Source organism: Ambystoma mexicanum, chromosome 3p (genome assembly GCF_040938575.1).
Source record: "Ambystoma mexicanum isolate Mex_15411 chromosome 3p, UKY_AmexF1_1, whole genome shotgun sequence".
NCBI lineage: Eukaryota > Metazoa > Chordata > Amphibia > Caudata > Ambystomatidae > Ambystoma > Ambystoma mexicanum.
The window spans coordinates 366,035,165-366,057,381 of NC_090925.1; the positions used below are offsets into that span (position 1 = coordinate 366,035,165).

Consider the following 22,217-nt stretch of genomic DNA (forward strand, 5'->3'; position numbering starts at 1 on the left):
GACGCACACAGTTCAGGGAGTTCAGAGTAGCAAACAAAAGCTCCAGAAGAGATAGATCTAATATTTCACTTTAACCAGCGGGAAGAAGTGCAGTCAGGTTCCCAGTGTTAAGCGAGGCAGTGCTTGGCCTTCAGGAGGAGTCCGCACTAGAGCTTCCAACGAGGATCCTTAGCAATATCTTTTCCTCTCAGCTACTCAGATGTAGTTCCAGGTAGTAAACTGCTCGGGGTCACACATGCACGACTGGGCGGGGTAACTAACCCAAGCTCTTCAATAACAATCCAAGCTCCTTTCAAACATTTGGTTGATTCCAATCAGGGAAGACCCTGCACTGGAATGTGCAAAGGGGTTTGTATTTAAGTGTCTGGGAGGCTCTCATCCAACAGAAACTGGATTCAATTCACTGAAATGGGACTTTCTCCCAGTCACATCAACGCTCAGGCAGGCAGAACGACCAGAAAGGCAGTTCCTACCCTGAAACACGAACAAGGAGGACCTCAAACACAATGGCCAAGTCACAGGACAAAAAACCCAGGTAGCCGTTTTTTCTCCTAACTATTCCGGGCGCCAAGGGGCTACTTTTGTATTTAGGAGAATACATAGAGGAGTGCCATCAGATAGAAAGAGCTCAGCTGTTAATAACCTACAAAAATGACACAGGGACAAGAGGGGGCACTTTGGTAGTACCTCTGTCCTAGTAGCGTTAGGGCAATGTAAGGCAGCACACATAAAAATGAGTTTCAGTCCCCACTGTGACTTTTGATGAAACCTTTCTGGTGAGAAAAATGTAGAGGGGAATGTCACAGCCAAATGGGGCCATACATTTATGTAACCTACTCTCGGAAAGGGTAAAGAAATAGTAGGTATGCAAACAATGAGCGAATATCACCTTTTGCCTGTCCCTGACTTCCAATATTTTCAGATGCGTCTTGTTTTATTTGCCATTTAGTTGCCCTCTAATTATTCAGAAGAATACATCTGGTTTATCCCAAAGGATTTAAATCTTGCATTTCCCACGCCCTAAAGGTATCATTTACATTAATTGCATGTCAATAACAAACACCATGAATTTGTCATTGCTACATAGTTTTATGTTGAAAGGGTTATTTTGGAGCATGACTTTGTTATACCTTTACATAATCTGAATATTCCCTTCATTACATCTAGTAGTTGGTCTGGACCATTACTTTCCAATGTTTAAAAACAACCACTGTAGGCCACATCTGTAATATGATATGATATGATATTTTATTTATATCGCGTCCATACACCAGTGTTTCAGGGTGTGACAATGCAAGGGAGGGGTATAAGGGAGGAACAGAACAACGATCTTAATAGGCCCAGTGGCATTGAGAACGTGCAAGTGCAGGGGAGAGAGAGGGGGAAAGTGCAAGGGGCAGGGGAGGAGTGTAAAAGTGCTGAACATATGATCAACAACAGGTAGTGCGGCCAGCAGGTGGTAAGTGCAAGAATAAGGCGCAGACAACGGGTGTCTAATAAGTGCAGGAAAAGAACTGTAGGGTAGCAGATACAGACCCAAGTGCAATGGTTGCCAGGAGGCAGTGCGGGTGTGCAGCTGGGTGGGCAGAGATCTGGTCCCCAAATCAGAGGGTAGCTAGCTGCCCAGTGCCGAAACAGACAGATCAGCAGGGGAGAGGAAGAGAGAAGGCAGAAGCAAAGAGGAAGGTCTTGAGTTACTTCCAGAACCACCAAAGATGGTTCTCCTCAGGTTTCAGTTAGGCAGGGAGGCTCTGATCATATGATCATGCTGTAATGTCAACAAGAGCTCACAAGGTGCCTCAATTTGGCAACAATCGTATTGTTTGTCTAGTCCTCGTTCTGTTCTAATTTGCACTTTCATGGACTGTTGTTGATTTAGTTGTTGCATATTTTGAAGTGCGCTCTGCAGTCAGCTTTTAATGTCTTCGTGTTCTCTTTGCCCATTACATTGTCTCTCTCATTTTCAGTGTAATCCAATAATGATCGATGCTGTGAAGGTATCCACGGCTCACAGAGCACGCTATTTTTGGGGCAATCTTCCAGGAATGGACAAGTAAGTTACCTGCACTGATCGAAATCTTCAACAGCCAGTACCTTGCAAACTTTGATATAATTTCAGGCTTACTTATTTATTCACCTACAGTAAAACACAACAGTGCAAAAACAATAGCAGTAACATTTTGAAATGTTATACATTGCAATTAGACCACATGGGTAAAAGAAATGACTCCAAGGTATAAAACCCTGTGTTAAATGCCATTGGGCAAAATGTATGTAGTTTTCTTGTATCAAGTGTGCATGAAGTCTGCCCCACTTTCCACACAATACATTTACCTGATGTGAATTATTTCCAAAGGCCTCAGCATCTACCATGTCTCCTGAGAGGTTTAATGAAATGTTTCTTTGGTGTGTTGCCATGCGTGAAATCACAAAGCCATGTACAAAATGAGTGCATTATCCCGATCCAGGTCAATCTCTTCATCTCCTAACAAGAAGGGTGCCAAAGCAAAGCAGTGTATTGATTTTATCTGACACATCTTCAAAAAACACCTGTGTGACAATCCCATGGTATCAGCGGTAAACCTGTGAGCTATATCCAACGGTGTTAATGTTACTTTTCTTAGAGGTTTGTCTTATCAGCACATGCCCATCCCACCCTACCCCCTAAAGCTAACAATCTGAATTAGGTGACACCCAGAAGAGGCCAGCCTTCCACAACCCTAGAAGGCTTACTATATTGAAGTGGTATGGGCGAATTTCCTTAATGCCTACTCCCCTCCGAGCAAGTATGTAAATGTTCCACATTGGGCAGCCACATAGGCGGTTATCAGTGTGCCCTAGCTTTAAACAATTATGTATATATTCCAGTCACCTACGTTTCATGTGTCTCTGATGGATCGGTCACTGGTAAGGGGAGCACAAGACTATGTCCACGTCTCATGATTAGAAGGAAAACTATGTAACGGAAACATAATTTGATTTCATGCATTGACCAAAATAATGCCTTTTATAGTGTCTAACACCCAAGTATTGTACTCACTAGTCACCAACAATTGTAGCAAACATTGCCGCTGGCCAGACTGATCTGGTGCTGTTAGAATGCGAGAAACAAGACTTAAGATCAGGACTGCTCAGATGCTATTACTGTTACTACTGTCACATCCTATCCTCTGAAGTATCCAATGTCTGGCTGTAAGAGTCCACAGGACTTTGTCACAGAACAGAGTCCAACCTTAGGCAATTACTCTTTCTTTTGTTCTACTCAGACCCCTGGGTATGTAGCCCAAATGTACCCTCAGAATTAGGTTAAGGCTGCCCCCGCCAACTTGAGCCCCCACAGTCAGCTATGCCAGGATACTAGCATAGGTAAAACAGGGTGCATGGTGTATGCTGAGCTTGTGGGTCTTAGAATCGCTCAGGGCACACATAGATTATTTGCATCGGTTGTGAGTCCTGTGATTAGGGGCCAGGGAAAGTGAAGAAATACAGAGAAACCCATACCAGAGTGACATATTAGGACTTTAATCTCAGAGAGCTAAAGAGTTGAGACACAGCACCTCCATCCTGCCACTTGCCTCTTATATAGTAAGTTACAGCCACTGACCAGAGTAGGGCATGCAAAGGTACTGGCCATACTAGAACAAGTGACTCAAGAAACATCCAGAGAAGACGGCCAGCCTGGAACAGGAACAATCTAAAAGGTTGGCAGACATCTTTGTGTGTGTTTTGAGGCTTATGCCATCTGTGTACTGCATAACCTCAAGCTTGTTCACAAATGCTACTCCCGATGCTCCAATAACAATCTACTGTTCCCCCATTCAGCGATGCAGGTCTGATGTCCAGCCCTTTGGGTGCACTGCTGAGATTCAAACAATTGAACACAAAACGGACCCAGATTGATGCCCCGTTCGGGTTCTGCATCCTCAGAAACCCTCTGGTCTGGACTACCAGCAGTGGCATGCAGGGATTAAGTAATTGGAAGGAGAAATGGGTCAGTCTGATGCCTATGACGAGCCAGCGTTGATTGACCCTCCGAAAAGATTAGGAGTCTTCTGCAGTTCTTTCCCAAATAAACTGCCATAATATCCCAAAAAATCACAGCACCCACGCCTAGTAACCGTCATACAGCCCTAGATAGTATGCCATCTTTGGGGAAATCAATGGAAAAGACTTTGAAATAAACTCTTCCAAACACAGCATTATTATCTACTTTGTCTGCAACAATGAAATGGTCTCAAGTGACCAATATCGGATTTGAGAACATCCATGTCTGCTTTCAAACTGAGGAATTTAATGCTGAAAAACCAAATATTCACCATGAAAAAGAGCACATCACAAGTCCCAAAGCCTGTTGATCAGCTTTTACATTGAAATGGGTGACTTCCCGAATAATACTGGGCCCCCTCTGCATTAAATCCAGAATTTGCGGCGCATCCGACTGGTGGAAGTCCTTTCTGGACTGAAACCCTCCAGGCACAACAATACCCCAGCTAGTGTTCAGCGTCAAGAGTAGACTTTAGACACCGGAATTTTGAGGACCAAATAACAAGGAGTCTGACATTGCCTTTTGAATCAATAAGTGTTAGGAATGGGTAAGTTGTGATGTGTCTTCCTCCAGAAAAGCAGTGCTTATTTAATTGCCAATGACCATGTGAAAGGAAGGAAGTATGTGGCTGCCGTACTGGCTTGGGAAACACGCATTGCAAGTAGCTGGAAACCAGGCACTGGCATGCATCATTGAATGGACTGCTGACCGTCACTACACTGTCATTGTGCAACCAAACCCAGCCTCCAAACGTCAGTGCCACATACTGTGTTACGGAACTGCATGCTACGCCACAGACCACAACCCCCAACACAGGACCACAACTCAGACACAGATCTCGTGCAGGCTGGTGCTACCTATTCCCAGGATGAATGCAATGCACAGCACAAAAGGCATAACTGAACCATCAACTAAGCATGACATGCAAAGCCTAAATTAAAGTTATTCTATGAGTTAACTTAGAGGTAGGGTTTTAAAACCATTAACACTGATAAAACACAACCAAAAATAATTATCCTGTGTTACTGTTCATTTTACCTGCTCATAAAAATATCTCCACACAATGCAGCATAACATATTATCTGAGTACATGTTTACTCTGATAAGATCTGAGGCAGAAGTTGTTTGACATCATGTAATTTGGGTCTCCTTTTGTCCAGTATTGGCTTTTGATCAAACTACGATTTACATGCTATGACTTGTTGGCCCATATTTGTAATACAATGAGAATGAAAAAACAAAACTATATCCCCGCTTACAATGTCTGAGCTGGATAAGGATGCTCTTCATGTCATTAAGGCAGTTTGTCAATCAGAAACTACTGGAGACAATATTATTTACGCTCTGCCCAACATTTTTGTTTTATATTGCTAAAAATTAACTTCATTTAACAGCTCTGCTCTGTCTTTCTCATTATATTGCCACCATTTTCAGGTAGAGAGTAATTTGAGATCTCCTTGGTTCCATACTGATGGTGATGGTTGTTACAGTTCTATTTTTTTTTGTATTCTGTTACTTTGATTTTTAATTATAAATTTAGGAGATGAACAAAATCTTCTACGGGTTTATAGGCCAGTTCAAGTGGAAAATTACAGTCAAACGCAACATGCACGTCTTTGAGAGACCACAAGAGCTGTATACATTTTTAGACAACTTAAAGCCGAAAGAGATGGTTACCTGACTGAAAGTTGGAAGATGTTAAGGGGCCTAGACCTCCACTAAGTTGTTGTTTCCCTATACAAATATATTTCTGATGCTTGTGAATCTGCTTAGTATCACATGCTGTGCATGTAGTCTGACATCTAGTGGAAATCGGAGAGTATTGCATCTTTCTTTCGAAGATTGAAAGAGGACGTCGACATGGGCGTGACTGTAACACTATCCCTAATGTGACGTCTAGTGTACCCAGAATCCCTCATGCGTCGAGATCCCTCAGATAGTTTTTTTCTGTCAACCTAGTTGGTCGCCTATATGGAGCTCGCAAGAGTTTTATATTGGTAACTTTGTCCCCACAACCTACGGTCGTCTAGTCTCCCGACTAATCTTCTCGACTGCTGCGTCGTGAGTTCCTGACGACGACATCAACATCTACTCTGCGACTGTCCAACTGTTTGCCGACTGTCGACCGGATGTCCTCGGACCTCCGGCCAGGCCCTTACAGTAGGGAGAGTAGGGCCTTGGGTTTTAATCATCTCTAAGAATGTATTTCCTTTACCCCTCTCTTTCTCTTCTTGGTCTGGCTGCCGCTACCCTCTGCTATGGAGAGGACGCCCTTTAATTAAATTCTGTCCATCCTGTAACAGCAAGTTTCCTTGGAAGGACACACATCGCCGATGCAATCGGTGTCTTCCACCAGACCACGACAAGCGTTCATGTAAGGCCTGTAAGCTCTTTCGAACGAAAATGTTGAAAGACAGGCGAACTAAACAGTGGGTGGCCTATGCTATGCAGGCCGAAAGCCTTTCCCCCGTTGGCACCGTCGGCATGACGAGGAATCCGTCGGCAGCCATGGCTCTGAATTGGAAGTCATCGACCTTTTGGCGGAGCCTGCAGGCTCCCAAATGCCTGGCTGACAGACGGGCCACCGGTTCTGTTATGGGGAGATCACCCCCGGCGACAAGGGCACTCACACCACAGATACATAAATGCACAACCCCTAAGGCCTCTTTGACGGAATTGTCAAAAAAGCACACAACGCCAACAGGGGCACCGAAAATTTCGACTGCACCTTCTGAACCTGGCGGTTCGGCACACTCCACGCAACCGCTTTCGCGGCATGCGACTGGGAATCCCTCAGGGCAGGCATTCACCCTAAAAAACATACCTTGGTCGACACACAGTCCAAGGACTCACAAGCGCCTAAGGCCTCGGTGGAGTCACTGACCGCGACTGCACCTAAGGCGCGTCGAAAACCTTCGATAAAACCTCAGAAAATTTGCGAAAGCCTTGCGGCTATCATTTCGGCGGCCACAGAGCACACGGGAACCCTGTCTCGACGAGAGGAGTATTTTAAATCCCCTAGCCTCTCTCTAAGGCCTTATTGGGAAGATCTCCCCATCCTGGGCAACCTTTCCACCTCCAGACCCTTCTGCCTCTTAACTATGGACTAGGGAAAGGTTTGAGCAATACATGGACAAAATGGCCCAGTTTATTGACTTTTCGGACAGGTATATTACACCAAAAAGACCCAGGGATGAGGACTCCTGCCCCATTCCTTACAAACTGCAGAAATTACCCATCTCTGCACAGGGACACCAGGAAGATAACTTGGATGTCCCAGAGGACCCAACACATGAGGATACTTATGAAGACATTAATCCATTTGCACAAGACACGGCTGATCAAGACCCAGACTTGGATCAGGATCAGGCGGAGGATCAGGACCCTTGGCTATCAGCAACTCATATCCCTGCCCCGGATGTCATCTGCCTAGATCCCCCTTCTCCTCCACATTCATCACCTGTTGACAACCAGATGTTATTTAATGCTATTCTAAAAAGAGCAGCAGATAATTTCCGAATCGCAACACATGAGGCCGCTCCAGACTCAGATTTCGTGGAGGATATCCTCAAAGAGAAGGCTCCGACTAGTCAATCCACCCCACTACTAAACTCTATAAAGAGGCGCCTGGCACTTTCCTTGCTGTCCCCATCCCTCACACGGGCGGTCAACCCCTGGGTTAAAAAAGTATTCCGCCCATCATCTTCCGACCCACTCTACATAAGGGGTCATGCTACACCATATTCCTTGGTGGTCACTTCCACTCAGAAGAGAGTGGGGGTTCCACTGTCTTTGGCGGAAGCCTCTCCGGACAAAGACTGTAAAAAGCTTCATGCCCTGGGTAAATGGGTCACTGCCTCTAAAGGCCTACTTCACAAGGATCGCAAATAATACCACTCTCCTGGCAAGTTACAGTGATGTACAATGGGGCCTAGTTCAGGATGGTCTTCAAGATGTTCCAGAGCCACTCGAATACGCCTGCTGGTGGTCATGGCTGAATGTAGACAAGTCACCCATAACATTGACTTTGCTGAGACCGCTGGATGCACCCTAGCTCAAGACCCTCTTGGTTAAAGAACTCTGACTTTAAACCTGAAACTCAGGCCTCTGGAGGTCTCCAACCTTTTTGGGAAGGCTGTTGATGACGCCCTGGAGACGACTAAGAAAGAACATGAAACAATAAAGTCGCTTAGCCAGATCACGGCTAAACCCTTCCACCAACGTGGATGCTCTTACTCACGCCGGTCCTTCGTGGCCAGTCTTTTTCCCGCTCTACCCAAATACAATACGGGTCAGGGTATACCCTGTGGTCCTCCGGCCAAGGCATATCTGGTAGCGCCAATACAAACAAAGAGGCCCTCGTAGGGGCAAGGGTAGTGGCAAGAACTCTACTCCTAGAGGCCCCCCCGGCCTTCACCTCAAAGTGGCTTGCCGGTTCGGGTCCCCTCCCATGCTTCTCCAGTCAGGAGTCGCTTGTCACCATTCATCCACGCCTGGGAGGGAATCATATCAGACTAGTGGGTGCTAAAGACCATTGCCCACGGCTACTGCATTGAGTTTCTCCGGCCACCTCGATACCACCCACCGAAAAGCAGAACACCGGCACATCCTGCTGAAAGAAGTTCAGGGCCTGCTGGAAATGGGCACCATACAAGTCGTCCCCATTCTCCAGGTAAACAAGGGTATTTATTCAGTGTACATCTTTGTACCTAGAAAGGATCACAGCACGCGCCCTGATTCAGACCTGCGCCCGGCGAACAAGTATGTCAAACCTTAAAATTTCAGGATGACAGCACTGCAGGAGGTAATCCCACTGCTGCAGCAGGGGGATTACATGGCCACATTGGACATGAAAGATGCATACTTTCATATTTCAATGTTGCCAGCGCACAGAAAGTACCTCAGGTTCATGATAGAGGACACATGATAGAGGACACTCACTATCAGTTCAAGGTCTCCCCTTCTACACATTTCCTCAGCCCTACGGGTATTCACAAAGGTTCTGGTGGTAGTAGCTGCTCACCTGCACAGGCAGTCCATCCCAGCCTATCCTTACATAGACGACTGGCTCATAACAGGGGATTCATACGGAACATACCAAACAAATACCCAGAAGACGGTAGATCTCCTCTTCAACCTAGGTTTCTCGATCAACGAGAAAAAATCCAGTCCAACCCCCAATCAAGTCAAACAGTTTCTCGGGTCCCTAATTCGGACCAAAGACGGCCTTGTCTTTCCCTCCAATGAGAGGGTTCAAACAAGCTGTTCCAGATCACTCACTATGTAGCCAGTCACCAGGTGACCGCACGCAAAGCCATGCAACTGTTGGGGATGATGGCTTCCTGCGTCTACCTAGTTCCTCACGCTCGTCTTCGCATGCGCCCCATGCAAGAGTGGCTCTCGAGCCAATGGTGTCAGGCCAGCAGCCAGTGGGACGATCTAGTTGTTGTCTGGCAGCCCTTGTTCAGTCTCTGCAGTTGTGGTGGCCAAGGAAAAAACTTCTGCAGGGGAAAACCTTCACCACCCCCACAGTAGAAGCCACTCTCACCACAGGGCGGGGGGCTCACCTCCTGCAACAGACGGCGCACAGCGTGTGGTCCCCAGCTGTAGCATCCAATCACATCAACCTGTTGGAAATGCTAGCAGTGTTCAAGGCCCTGAAGGCCTTCCAGACACACCTCCAGGGGAAGACAGTTCTAGTCCTCATGGACAGTACTACGGCCATGTATTACTTAAACAAACAAGGGGCACTCACTTTCTAGGGCTGTCCAATATGGAAGTGTGCTCTCAAATACAAAATGTTCCTCCTTTCACAACATGTTCAAGGGTACGAGTGGCGGCTACAGGAGGACATTGTACTCCACGTCTTTGCAGAATGGGGCTTCCCAGAGGTCGACTTATTCGCCACTCTGGAGAACGCCCAGATTACGCCTCCAGGTAACCTCAGAACCGCTCCAAGTGGATATGTCTTTGGATAACATGGTCCGGGAAATTTGTCTACGCTTTTCCCCCCAATTCCCCTGCTCAACAGAATAGTGCACAAGATGCACCAAGAGCCAGCCAGCATGATTCTGGTGGCCCCTATGTGGGCCTGCCAACCTTGGTTCTCCCATCTCATGGCGATGTCAGTCTCCCCAGTCAGACCAGTGGGAAACACTACGTCGGTGCCCTCAAACTCTCAATTTAGCAGCCTGGCTCCCAAGGTCATAGAACCCTCGCACCGCCAGCTCCCTCGAAGATGCATGGACATACTCAGAGAAGCACAGAAACCTAACACAAGGCATTACTACTCCAGCAAATGGAAGCTCTTTGTCATCTGGTGTAATGAGGGGGCAACAATCCTATTGAATGCTCACCTAAAGATATTGTCCTTTACCTAACTCACCTGTTAGATTCAGGACTGGTTTTCAATTCTCTTAAAGTCCAAAAAGCCGCACTTTCGGCGTACCCCACATCCTAGAGCGAGGTTTCATGGTGGAAAATTCCTGTAATTAAAGCATTTGTGGAAGGGGTAAAAAGACTTAATCCCCCTATTTCCAACCCAGCTCCCGAGTGGGACCTGAATGTTGTTCTTGCCAGACTAATAGTGCCTCCCATTGAACCAATGCACAAGGCTAGCCTTAAAGTACTCACCTACAAGACTGCCTTCTTAGTGGCGATCACCTCTATAAGAGGAGTTAGTGAACTGAAGGCCCTTTCAGTTCTAGACTCATTCGTCATGATTCACAAAGACAAGGTGTTTTTGCGCACACACCCTTGCTTTGCGCCCACATTCATCTCAAAGTTCCATGTAAACCAGTCCATAGAACTACCCACCTTTTTCCAAAACCCCACTAACGTGGCGCAAAGAAGCCTCCACACACTAGGTGTTTGGAGAGTGGTTATCTACAATCTAGATGTCATGGTGCGAGCTCTGAAACCCCTGGAGCTGTTGGGCCCATCCCAGTCCCCACCACCCAGAAGAGCTTGTCAGGCCCTAAGGAAGCGCCCCAGAGCCTCATGGACTCAGTCCTGGCGCCGTTGATGCCAGGCTCATGAAATGGGCTGAACTATTTAACCTGCCTAGTGAGGCTGGGCCTTGGTATAATCCAGGGAGGGGCAGAGGGACTATTTTTCTTGGGAAGACAGGGTGTGGCAAAGGGACTTTACCTGGAACTACTTACAAGGCTATATAAGCCACACCCTGCATGCAGAACACGCCTCGCGTTACTCTGCACTCCTGCAGCTTAACGCTCACCGTGTCTGCTCTGTCATCAAGCTTCTACAGCCACGCCCGTCAGTGCCTCCATCCATCGGAGCCTGGAAATAGAAAAAGAGAAGAACAAGTGTTACTTCAGCGACCAAACACTTACCTGCAATCCGGTCCATCGGTTGTATCTCCAGCTGGTTTCCTGATCGCCTCCCCTGTTGAAAGGACGTCCACGCAGGTGCCGATACTCACCCGGGATTCTGCGTTCCTCCTGGTTTCATTGGAGCGGTTCTTCCATTCTTCATCTAGGGACTGCGCCGCGCCTGCAAAAGGGAACAGGAAAAGAACAGCAGGTTAGTCGCGCTCAGTACTGAATGAACATTTATTCCAGTCACTCAGCGCCTTTCATCCGCGTGATACTCACCTGGAGACAACTATTTAGCATCCTGGGAGAGTCGAATCTTCTACTTGATTTCTGCACCAAAACAATAGAAAACAAACACGTTTAAACATTGGGACAATAATACTTTGAGCATCTATACCAAGCTGCTATTGAGGTAGATACTCACCCGATAATCCCAGCATTCCGAAAAGTACAGTAACAGCACTCTGGAACAGCGAGGTAACTGCGCCCAGAAAAAGACTGTGCCTACCGCGCCCCTGCTGAAGGTTAAGCAGGACGGAGAGCCACCCTCATCAAACTCAAAGGTGAGGACGAGAGGAGTCGGGCATCAGGTGGTGGCAAGTAGTGGGACCAATCCAACCCACTCATAGCTAACATCTTGTTTCGCCATTGCAGGCTAACGCCTCCTGGGGAGGTTAAAAGGAGGAGGACGGCAACATACCATCAAAACTGCGCAAGTACAGATACTGGTCGTGCTACGCCCCCGTGGAGACCAGGTGAGCGTGACACTAGAAAGGACAAAGCCACTAAGAAAAACAAACCAGTTCTTCGTCTCAGTGGCAGCTGGTAGAGAAGGGGACCCTGTCTCTAAATCAGCTATTTTTAAGTGGATTGTTAACTGCATCACACTGTGTTACACTCTTGCCAAGAGAGATCTACCCTTCACGCCTAGAGCACACTATACACGGAGCACAGGGGCTACCATAGCATTCATTGCAAATGTTCCTCTGAAATCCATTTGCAAAGCAGCAACCTGGAGTTCTGCATACACCTTTGCAGAACACTACTGCCTAGATGCACGCTCTAGGTCTGATTCTCGGGTGGGACAAGCGGTGCTAAGACATCTCTTTACTACTGTTCCTTCACACATCCCACCACCATCTTCGGGTACTGCTCGCTAGCCTATGCATAGCATGTGAACCAAGCAGATGCACAAGCCTCAGATGGGATACATTACTCACCGTAATCATATTTCTGATGCTTGTATCTGTTTAGATTCACATGCGCCCACCCTTCCTCCCCTCTTGGAGTATGAGCTGCATAGATGTATTTCTGGCTTTATTGCTTCTTATTTGCTTTATTACATCTATACTCAAGCTAAAATTCATGCTCCTGTCACAATTCGGTGCTCCGAGACACCCGTACCCCATAATGTAGTGGGAGCCTTTATACATTTTCTGGGCCCCAATCTGAACAGATAGCACTGTGCACCAAAAGGAGTCAACTGGGTTCAGTCCTGGAGCCTTTGGCACCAGGCTCATATGGAACAGGAAGTGCTCCTCCTTTATCCCAAGATGGAGGGTTGGTGCGTTACTGCTTCTGCCTGCAAGCAGTGTATGCAGACTAGTCTTTTGGGAGTGGTAGGGTGTGGTCGAGTATTTAAGCTCCACCCCTGCTGAAATCCATGCTTCGCGTTACACTGCTCCCGAGCAGCGTGATGCTCACCGTAACCAGCTCTCTGTTTTCTGCAGCATCGGGACCCGCTTTGACTCCAACAACATCCAGATTCAACTGCAAGGAAGAAGACAAAACAAACACGATTAGGACAACACTTACCTGTTTCCGGGCGCCGTCGTAGAATTCCAGCAGCGGCCTAATCATCGATCCTCAGAACCACAGCTACTCGGCACCTGGAAGAAAGAACAAGAAAGACAACAGGTCAGATTGGGAAAACAAAAGACTCACGTGCACCCTGCAACTTAAACGCCGCACAGCTGCACTTACCGGGTTACTGTGTGCAACGCTCCACCTCTTCGCAAGCTCATTCAAAGCAGAGTAGGTCTGAGTATTTTCCTCCGCGGACACCAACTTCATCTCGGTACTTGCGGAGAAAGGAAAAAACACGTGAGAGAAAGAACAGCACATAAAAGCTAATGCTAACAGCAAGGACAACGCTAAAACGCCTTAAAAGGGAATAAGCAAGACAACAAGAAAGAAGACAGAGTAAAACAACAGAAAAAGGCAAGAGAAAGACAGATAACAAGTAGGATACAAGGGAAGACTTATCTTGGCAAATCAGGGCAGGCTAGTCTTAGCCACAGCCGGACTGGGCAAGCGGACCAGTGACGTAACTTGATCCATCAGAGCCTGTGCCCTACAGCAGCGCCCCTGCCACAGTGCCCCTGCCACAGCGCCCCTGCAATGAATAGCAGGACCCACCAACCACAAATATCAGGTGAGGAACATTCAAGGGGAGAATTCAATACCCAGGGAAGGGGAAGAGCAACCAGGGAGGGAGGTGTGGGCGGACACATGTACCAGTAGCCCACAGCTGACCTCGCTTTCCCATCCTAGGGTCAGACCCCGAGCAGACTATATCTCTCGAGTTATCGAGCCCAGCAGTCCAGACGGCTGTCCTCCCAGCAACGTGCGACGTCCCCGCAGAGACAAGGTGAGCGTAACAGAACGCAAAGCCTCCTCCAAACCTCTGCCTGGACGTCATGGAAACCTCGGACACTGACCAATTAGCCCAGTTACTTGGAGAGTTACGAGCGGAGGTAAACGTGGCCTGACAAAAAAACATACGCCCTGAGAAGGGAATTGATTGTGAATTGGGATCGTACCGATGATTTAGCAAGGCAATTACTTCAGACACAAGCCGGTCAAGCCCCAATGCCTGGACCGACTCCATCTTCTGCGACATCACAGCCCGCGCCGGTGCAAGTCGTTCTGCCTGGTGCTGTCCCCTTGGCCCCACCTGAACGTTTCACGGACGACCCCAACAAATACGCCATCTTTATGAATCAGTGCCGCTTGCACTTCCTATGTAGACCAGAGACGTTCCCCAACGACCAATCAAGGGTCGCATTTGTGCTTTCGTATTTGGTTGGATTCCCCGCCGACTGGTCAATTCCATTGGTAAACAGGGATGACCCGCTGCTCCACGATTTCGTGGGGTTTCAACCCAATCTTGAAAAGCTATTCGCCCGGCACACGAGAGGCCAGGCCCTGCACAACAAACTATTGTTGCTCCGTCAGGGCAGCTAAGATCTATTGCCATACATAGCCACTTTTAACCGGTTAGTGGGCGAATCAAACTGGCCGAAAGAAAAGAGAACCACGCTTTTTTACCAAGGTCTGCGGGGAGAGCTGAAAGACGTTCTGGCTCAGGTAGTGAATCCCCCTGACGGGTGTGCGGAGTACATCGACTTAGCCGTGCAACTTGACAACAGGCAGCAGGATCGCAAGTGTGATCGTGCCCAGTCAGAGGGGCGCACAGTGTACGTCCGGGTTTGAGAAGCTCAGTCCCAGCAACCTGAGAGCCATTCTGAACCCATGCAGATCGGAGGCTTGCCGATCCCACTAACCAAGGCAGAGAGGGAAAAAAGGAGACAGCAACAACTATGCCTGTACTGTGGAAAGGTGGGTCACTTCCTCCGAGAGTGTCCAGTGAAACCACCAAGGAAGACGGTGGGAGCCACGGATAGAGGGGATGCGGAACCCAACTCGGAAAACCCCAATGCCCGGCAAGTTTAGAGGTCCGCTTGTCGAGCTTTGAGAAGGAACCTTCACAGACCTCGCACCCAGTTGTACCAGTGATCCTAATCAGCCACAAACAACCATCTAGAATGCCCGCTTTGGAAGCATACATAGATTGTAGAGCAATTGGGAACAATATGGACCAAGATTTGGAGGACAAGATGGGCCTTCCCCTTCGTAAAAAGACAACAACGGAACATGTCACAGCCGTCGACGGCCCACAGCTTTCTTCTGGCCCTGTAACACATTGTACGGAAGAAGTAACTCTGCTTTGTCAAGACGGGCATCCGGAAGATATCATTTTTGACCTTATCAGCGCTCTGCAATTCCAGATGATTCTGGGGATGCCTTGGCTGGAAGCCCACAACCCTCAAATCGACTGGCGTGCAAGGGTCTTAACCTTCTCGAAACAATGTGCTGGTTCTGGTTACCAGGTGAAGTCCCTCCCAGGGGCACAAGTAAGAACACTTCCAATAGAAAGAAAGATTCTGAGCCTAACGGGCACATTGTCATCTGAATACACGGATTACCAAGATATTTTCCGGAAGGATCATGCAAATAAGCTACCTCCGCACAGGCCCTACGACTGCCAGATAGACCTTATACCCAGATTCCCTGCAGTCAGATCTACGCACTCACCGAACAGGAGAATCTCTACTTGAAAACCTACCTCGACCAAAACCTAGCAAACGGTTTCATCCACCCATCAAAGTCACCTGCAGCATCAGCCCTCTTCTTCGTCCCCAAGAAGCAGAGATATCTGAGGACATGTATCGATTACTGTTCATTGAATCAGATAACGGTTAAGAACCGCTACCCTTTGCCACTCATCCTAGAACTCCTGGACCAAGTCGAGGACACCCAGATTTACACCAAACTGGATCTTAGAGGGGCCTGCAACCTGGTACGAGTTAAGAAGGGCGACGAATGAAAGACTGCCTTTTGTACTAAATATGGCTTGTACGAGTACCAGGTCATCCCCTTTTGACTTTGTAACGCCCCTGCAGCGTTTCAGTTCTTCATGAACACATACTCCGGGAGTTACTTGATGTCTGCACACTTGTCTACATTGACAACATCCTGATCTATTCGGCTACCAAGGAAGATCATATCAAACATGTCCGGGCTGTGCTCGAGAAGCTCCGGCAACATCATCTATATGCCAAGCTGGAAAAATGCTCCTTCTACGTAACAGAAGTCGAGTTCTTGGGTTTTATCCTCACACCACAGGGCATTCATATGGATACACGAAAGGTAGACGCCATCCTCAACTGGCCTTCACCATCATCAGTAAAGGGAGTCTAGAGTGTTCTCGGGTTTGTGAACTTTTATCGGCGATTCATTCCAGGATTCTCACAGCTTGGCCATCCAATCACTTCATTGTTACGAAAGACCAAGCGTTTCCAGTGGTACACAGAAGTGGAAGAAGCTTTCCAGAAACTGAAACGGCAGTTCACCTTAGCCCCAATTTTACAACATCCCCGGCCTGATCTCCCATACGTGGTCAAGACTGATGCCTCCAACATAGCTATGGGAGCAGTCCTTTCGCAAAGAAACCCAGACACTGGTCAACTGCATCCTGTGGCATTTTAGTTGCGTAAATTCTCAGCCCAGGAATTGAACTACGCCATTACCGATCAAGAACTTCTGGCAATTAAGGCAGCATTCAAAGTCTGTAGGCACTACCTACTAGGGGCCCGGCGTATGGTCACTGTGATTACGGACCAGTGCAACCTGCAATATCTAAAGACAGCAAGAGCGCAGTCGTCTCGTCAGCTCCGGTGGGCTCTTTTATTTGCAGAATATGACTACGTGATCACTTACCGCCCGGGGTTAATAATGGGAAGGCTGACGCTCTGACCCGTATGGGTGAAGGGGAAGATGCGTATGCAACGCCGGATCCAGTGGCTATTGTAAAGACTGGTAGGGGGTGTCTGTACTTCCGCTCTCTATATGGTAGAGGAGAGGCACAGCGGACCCCAGCCAAGATTCTCTATAAGGTAGCAATGGACTAGCAATCAAGGCCTAGCTTCTCAGGAGGTGATGCGGGCTGGTTCTTAAGTACAGTGTAGTCCCCGAATCCCCACAAAGGAATGTCCACACACTGTATTACTGAAAACACAGTCTTTATATAATTAATATTCAAAGGTATGTACACGATCACAATACCGCACTTTGTACTCGGAAGTCAATAATGATAAATATATACAAGTCTAAAGTGGTACCACTGATGTTATCGAATCTCATTAAAGTGCATCAACTGTACGGTTAAAATGTCACACAGATTAATAACGAGGAAGCCCGCAATAGAGATAGGCAGGAATGTAAGATGGTTGGAACAATAGGCAGAACACTGACCCCTACCGCTAGGCGCAGTTCTGAGTGGAGATCCTCCCACCTGGGCAACCTGTAAATAAAGATATATAGCACAAGCCCAGTCCATATAATGTTCGATAGTCTTACTTCTTCCTATTAAGGTTTTTACCCCCCCAATGTACCTGGTGGAGTAGAGTTCTCCGACGATGCGCCGACCGATCCTTCTTGAGTGCCTCCCTTTCAGGCGGGAGCCACGGATCATCGAGAGGTGTCGGGGAACTTGGCGTTCGGTGTCGGGGAATCGACGGCCCTTCTTGAGTGCCCTCCCTTTAAGGCGGGAGTCACGGGTCGTCGAATGTCCGACGGTGAACAGGGTGAACTACGGCAGGGAAGTGGCAGCTTCGTTCCTAGCGGTGCTCGTCGACGACAGAGCGTTGGTGTCCTGCAAGGAAGAGGCATGCGGGACACCTCGGTGACGATAGTTCTGGACCGCAAAGAGAGGATGAAGAACTGTGGCCCAGCAAGGGCGTCGAGTCGTCGGCGTCTCTGCAGTCTGTAGGTGGCGGGAAACCCACCGGTGGATACTCCTCGACGCGTCGACTGTCGGGCCTTCTCCAGCTGGAGACAAGCGGATGCCGATGCAGACGAGAGCGTCCGATGATCAATTGAAGTTCTTAGGCAAACAGGAGCACGGCGGCTCCGGTCGGCGACGGCTGTCGTCGACAGTGGCGGACAACAGTCCGGGGGCTTCTCCTTGGAGTTCCGCAGCAGTCTCCGTATCGGGTCGGCAGCCTGTCGAAGGTCTGTCTACCAGGGAGCATTGGCAAAGATCAGCTGTGCACGATGGTCCCTCGTAGCTCGGGAAGAGGGCGCCTTACCAGGTCCTCTCTGGGTCAGTCCTTGGAGGCACAGCAGCTTTTGGATTGTGAAGGAGAGCAACAGCAATTCTTCTCGTCCAGCAGGGCTTCAAGGTCAAGCGTCAGTTAATCCAGTTACTCGTCGTAGTGGACCTCAGCTTCTGAACACGATTCTTAGCGGTGAGAGGTCCCCAGATATACTGTTGATCTCCCATTCATTCCGCTGGGTCACACTCAAGCATCCAATCACGACTACGGACATTCATGCAGGCAGGCAGCCAATCAGGCACACGAGGTATTCAGGCCATTCACTTCTCTCCAGACACTCACAACAAGTTATGTGTATTGGGACAAGTACCGAGCCATTCAACACTCCAAGCTGCATTCATACCGGTTTCGGGCAGGGTTGTCTCAGTCATTGTGTCAACCACCAGATACTAGACATCCACAACACAGAATGCATATTCGTCACACACTCTATTCACCCAGGTCCCACCCACAGGAGGTACCCACAACATACATCACTGGGAAGGCTCCAGCTAGTCTGACCGGGCCTTTACAACAACACCATATATGGCACTTCCACCCAACAGCCAGTCAGGGGGAAGGGACAGAGTCAGGGCTTCCCAGGATTTGGGAAAACAAGGTAATGGGTAATAGAAAGCAAGAGGCCACCGGGGCCATCTTGTTTTCCATCAGAAATCAACTGATCCCAATGGCAGGGCCGGGGTATCCCAAAATGGAGGATACTCCGCACACCTGTCAAATTCAGCATGGAGCTGCCACCAGCCCATACCCTGCTCTGTGGGCCACCCACAGGTGCCCAAAAACATACACTAGGGGCACAGGGTTGTACCCCCACCCATGGGTGCCTTAAGGGTATCCCATAGGTCCGTTCACCAAACCAAAAGAAAGAGAGCTGCACCGCCAGGAGTCCCACAGGAACTCCTGCGCGGAAAACACGACAGAACACACAATGAAAAGCAGTAAAGGACAAGGATACGGAGGCCCTGTCCCTCCGATGCATTTCCAGCATCACAGCTATCATCCCAGAAGAAAACATTATGGGAGATCTTACTATAACTTCACCTCTGGAGGATTTAAGACTTGAGGTCCAAAGTCACATGAACATAGAGGCGCAACAGTCGTGGCTTTCAAAGGGGAAAAACACACGGTCACCAATGGTTTGCCATATTATCAAGAGCGTCTTTATATTACAAATAAGGACTTACAGAACCAGGTCATTGCAAGTTATCATGACTCACTAATTGAGGGACACTCAGGAGTGACCAAAACACTAGCCAAAATCAAGAGAAGTTACTGGTGGCCGATCTGGCGGAAGGACATGTTCCAGTTTGTATCAGCTTGTGGGATCTGCACAGAACAAATCACAAAGGACAAAGCCCACAGGTCTCCTACGGCCTCTAGAAATCCCTCCAACACACTGGCACCCATTATCCCTCGATTTCATCACAGATCTTCCCCCCTGTCGAGGCTTCAACACCATTCTGGTCGTGGTAGACTTGTTCTCAAAGAAAGCCCACTTCATTCCTTTGAAAAGCCTGCCAACTGCCATCACCCTGGCAAAGGTATTCCTGGAACAAGTTGTCCGCTTACATGGATTCCAATCGGTCCTGGTATCTGACCGCGGCAGCCAATTTGTTTCGAGCTTCTAGGGAAAGAGTTGCGAACTCGCACAAATCAATGTTCGACTATCCACAAGCCACCATCCCCAGACCGACGACCAAACAGAGAGGACAAACCAGACCTTGGAGCAATACCTGAGGTGTATGCTCCACCAAACAGAAGACACCCGGAAGGACATGCTGTGGATAGCTGAGTATGCTTATAATAACTCCGTCCATACCAGTATTGGACAAAGTCCTTTTTTATACAATGTACAGGCGACACCCACAAACCTCTATCTTTGATCCACCTGAGGAACTGGGAATGCCGGCAGTAACAACTTTGTATACCACAATCACTGGTTTTATTAAGAAGGCAGCAGAGCAACTGGCCAAGGCCAAAGAAAGACAGAAAAAATGTGCAGATCAGCATCGGAAAAAGGCACCCGTCTACCAAGTCGGAGACGCTGTATGGCTAGCCTCTCGTCACATACCCTTGAGAAGGCCCAGAGCATTCTGGCCAAGATAACTAGGTCCGTACAGCATCGAGGCAATAATCAATCCTGCCACCATGAAGCTAACTCTACCTCCTAACATGAGAATCCATCCTGTGTTCCACGTTTCGCTACTGAAACCTGTTCAGCCTGGTACATTAGTCAAAACACCTCCAGAACCCGTGGTTGTGGACGTGGAATCGGAATATGAGGTCAAATGCATCGTAGACTCCAAGATCGTCAAGTCCCAGCTGTACTACCTCATAGACTGGAAAGGCTACGGTCCACAAGATAGAACATAGGAACCCAGTGACCATGTCCATGCACCACGGCTGGTGAAGCATTTCCATCGCAACCACCTGACTAGGTGCAAGAAGGAATTTGACCTCGAGAGGGGCCTTGGGGGGGAGTGCTGTCACAATTCAGTGCTCAGAGGCATCCATACCCCATAATGTAGTGGGAGCCTTTAAACATTTCCTTGGCCCCACTCTGAACAGATCGCGCTGTGCACCAAAAGGAGTCAACTGGGCTCTGTCGTGGTGCCTTTGGCACCAGGCTGATATGGAACAGGAAGTGCTCCTCCCTTATTCCAAGATGGAGGGTTGGTGAGTTACTGCTTCTGCCTGCAAGCCGTGTATGCAGACTAGTCTTTTGGGAGTGGCAGGGTGTGGTTGAGTATTTAAGCTCCACCCCTACTGAAATCCATGCTTCGTGTTACACTGCTCCCAAGCAGCGTGACACTCACTGTGACCAGCTCTCTGTTTTCTGCAGCATCGGGACCTGGTTTGGCTCCAACTACATCCAGCTTCAACTGCACGGAAGATGACAAAACAAACACGATTAGGACAACACTGACCTGTTTCCGGACGCCGTCGTAGAAGTCCAGCAGCGGCCTAATCATCGATCCTCAGAACCACAGCTACTCGGCACCTAGAAGAAAGAACAAGAAAGACAACAGGTCAGATTGGGAAAACAAAAGACTCACGCGCACCCTGCAACTTAAACCCCGCCCAGCCACACTTACCGGGTTACTGTGTGCAACGCTCCATCTCTTCGCAAACTCATCCAAAGCGGAGTAGGTCTGCGCATTTTGCCCCGCGGACACCAACTTAATCTCGGCACCTGCGGAGGAAAGGAAAAACACGTGAGAGAAAGAACAGCACGTAAAAGCTAATGCTAACAGCAAGGACAACGCTAAAACACCTTAAACGGGAGTAAGCAAGACAACAAGAAAGAAGACAGAGTAAAACAATGAAAAAAGGCAAGAGAAAGACAGATAATAAGTAGGAGACAAGGAAAGACTTACCTTGGCAAATCAGGGCAGGCTGGTCTTAGCCACAGCCAGACTGGGCAAGCGGACCAGTGACGTAACTTGATCCATCAGAGCCTGTGCCTTGCAGCAGCGCCCCTGCCACAGCGCCCCTACAACGAATAGCAGGACCGATAGCCCACCAAACACAAATATCAGGTGAGGAACATTCAAGGGGAGAATTCAATACCCAGGGAAGGGGAAGAGCAACCAGGTGGGAGGTTTGGGCGGACACATGTACCAGTAGCCCACAGCTGACCTCGCTTTCCCATTGTAGGAGCAGACCCCGAGCAGACTGTATCTCTCGAGTTATCAAGCCCAGCAGTCCAGACGGCTGTCCTCCCAGCAACGCCCGACGTCCCCACGGAGACAATGTGAGAGTAACCGCTCCCTCATGTCAGAAACAAAACAATCTGAGGGACCTCGACACGTGAAGGACCATGGGTACAGTGGACGTTACACTAGGGATAGTATTATGGACATGCCCAGTTGACATCCC

At 48.5% G+C, this 22,217-nt stretch overlaps 1 protein-coding gene across 3 annotated transcripts in view; it reads left to right on the plus strand.

The window, feature by feature from the left end:
* DNMT3B (DNA methyltransferase 3 beta) overlaps window positions 1-22,217 on the plus strand; it is a 668,820-nt gene that overhangs the window by 626,350 nt on the left and 20,253 nt on the right. For all 3 annotated transcript variants that reach the window (XM_069651024.1, XM_069651025.1, XM_069651026.1), the window contains one exon: window positions 1,968-2,053. In XM_069651024.1, coding sequence (XP_069507125.1) covers window positions 1,968-2,053 — 86 coding nt within the window. The remainder of the gene's footprint in view (window positions 1-1,967; window positions 2,054-22,217) is intronic.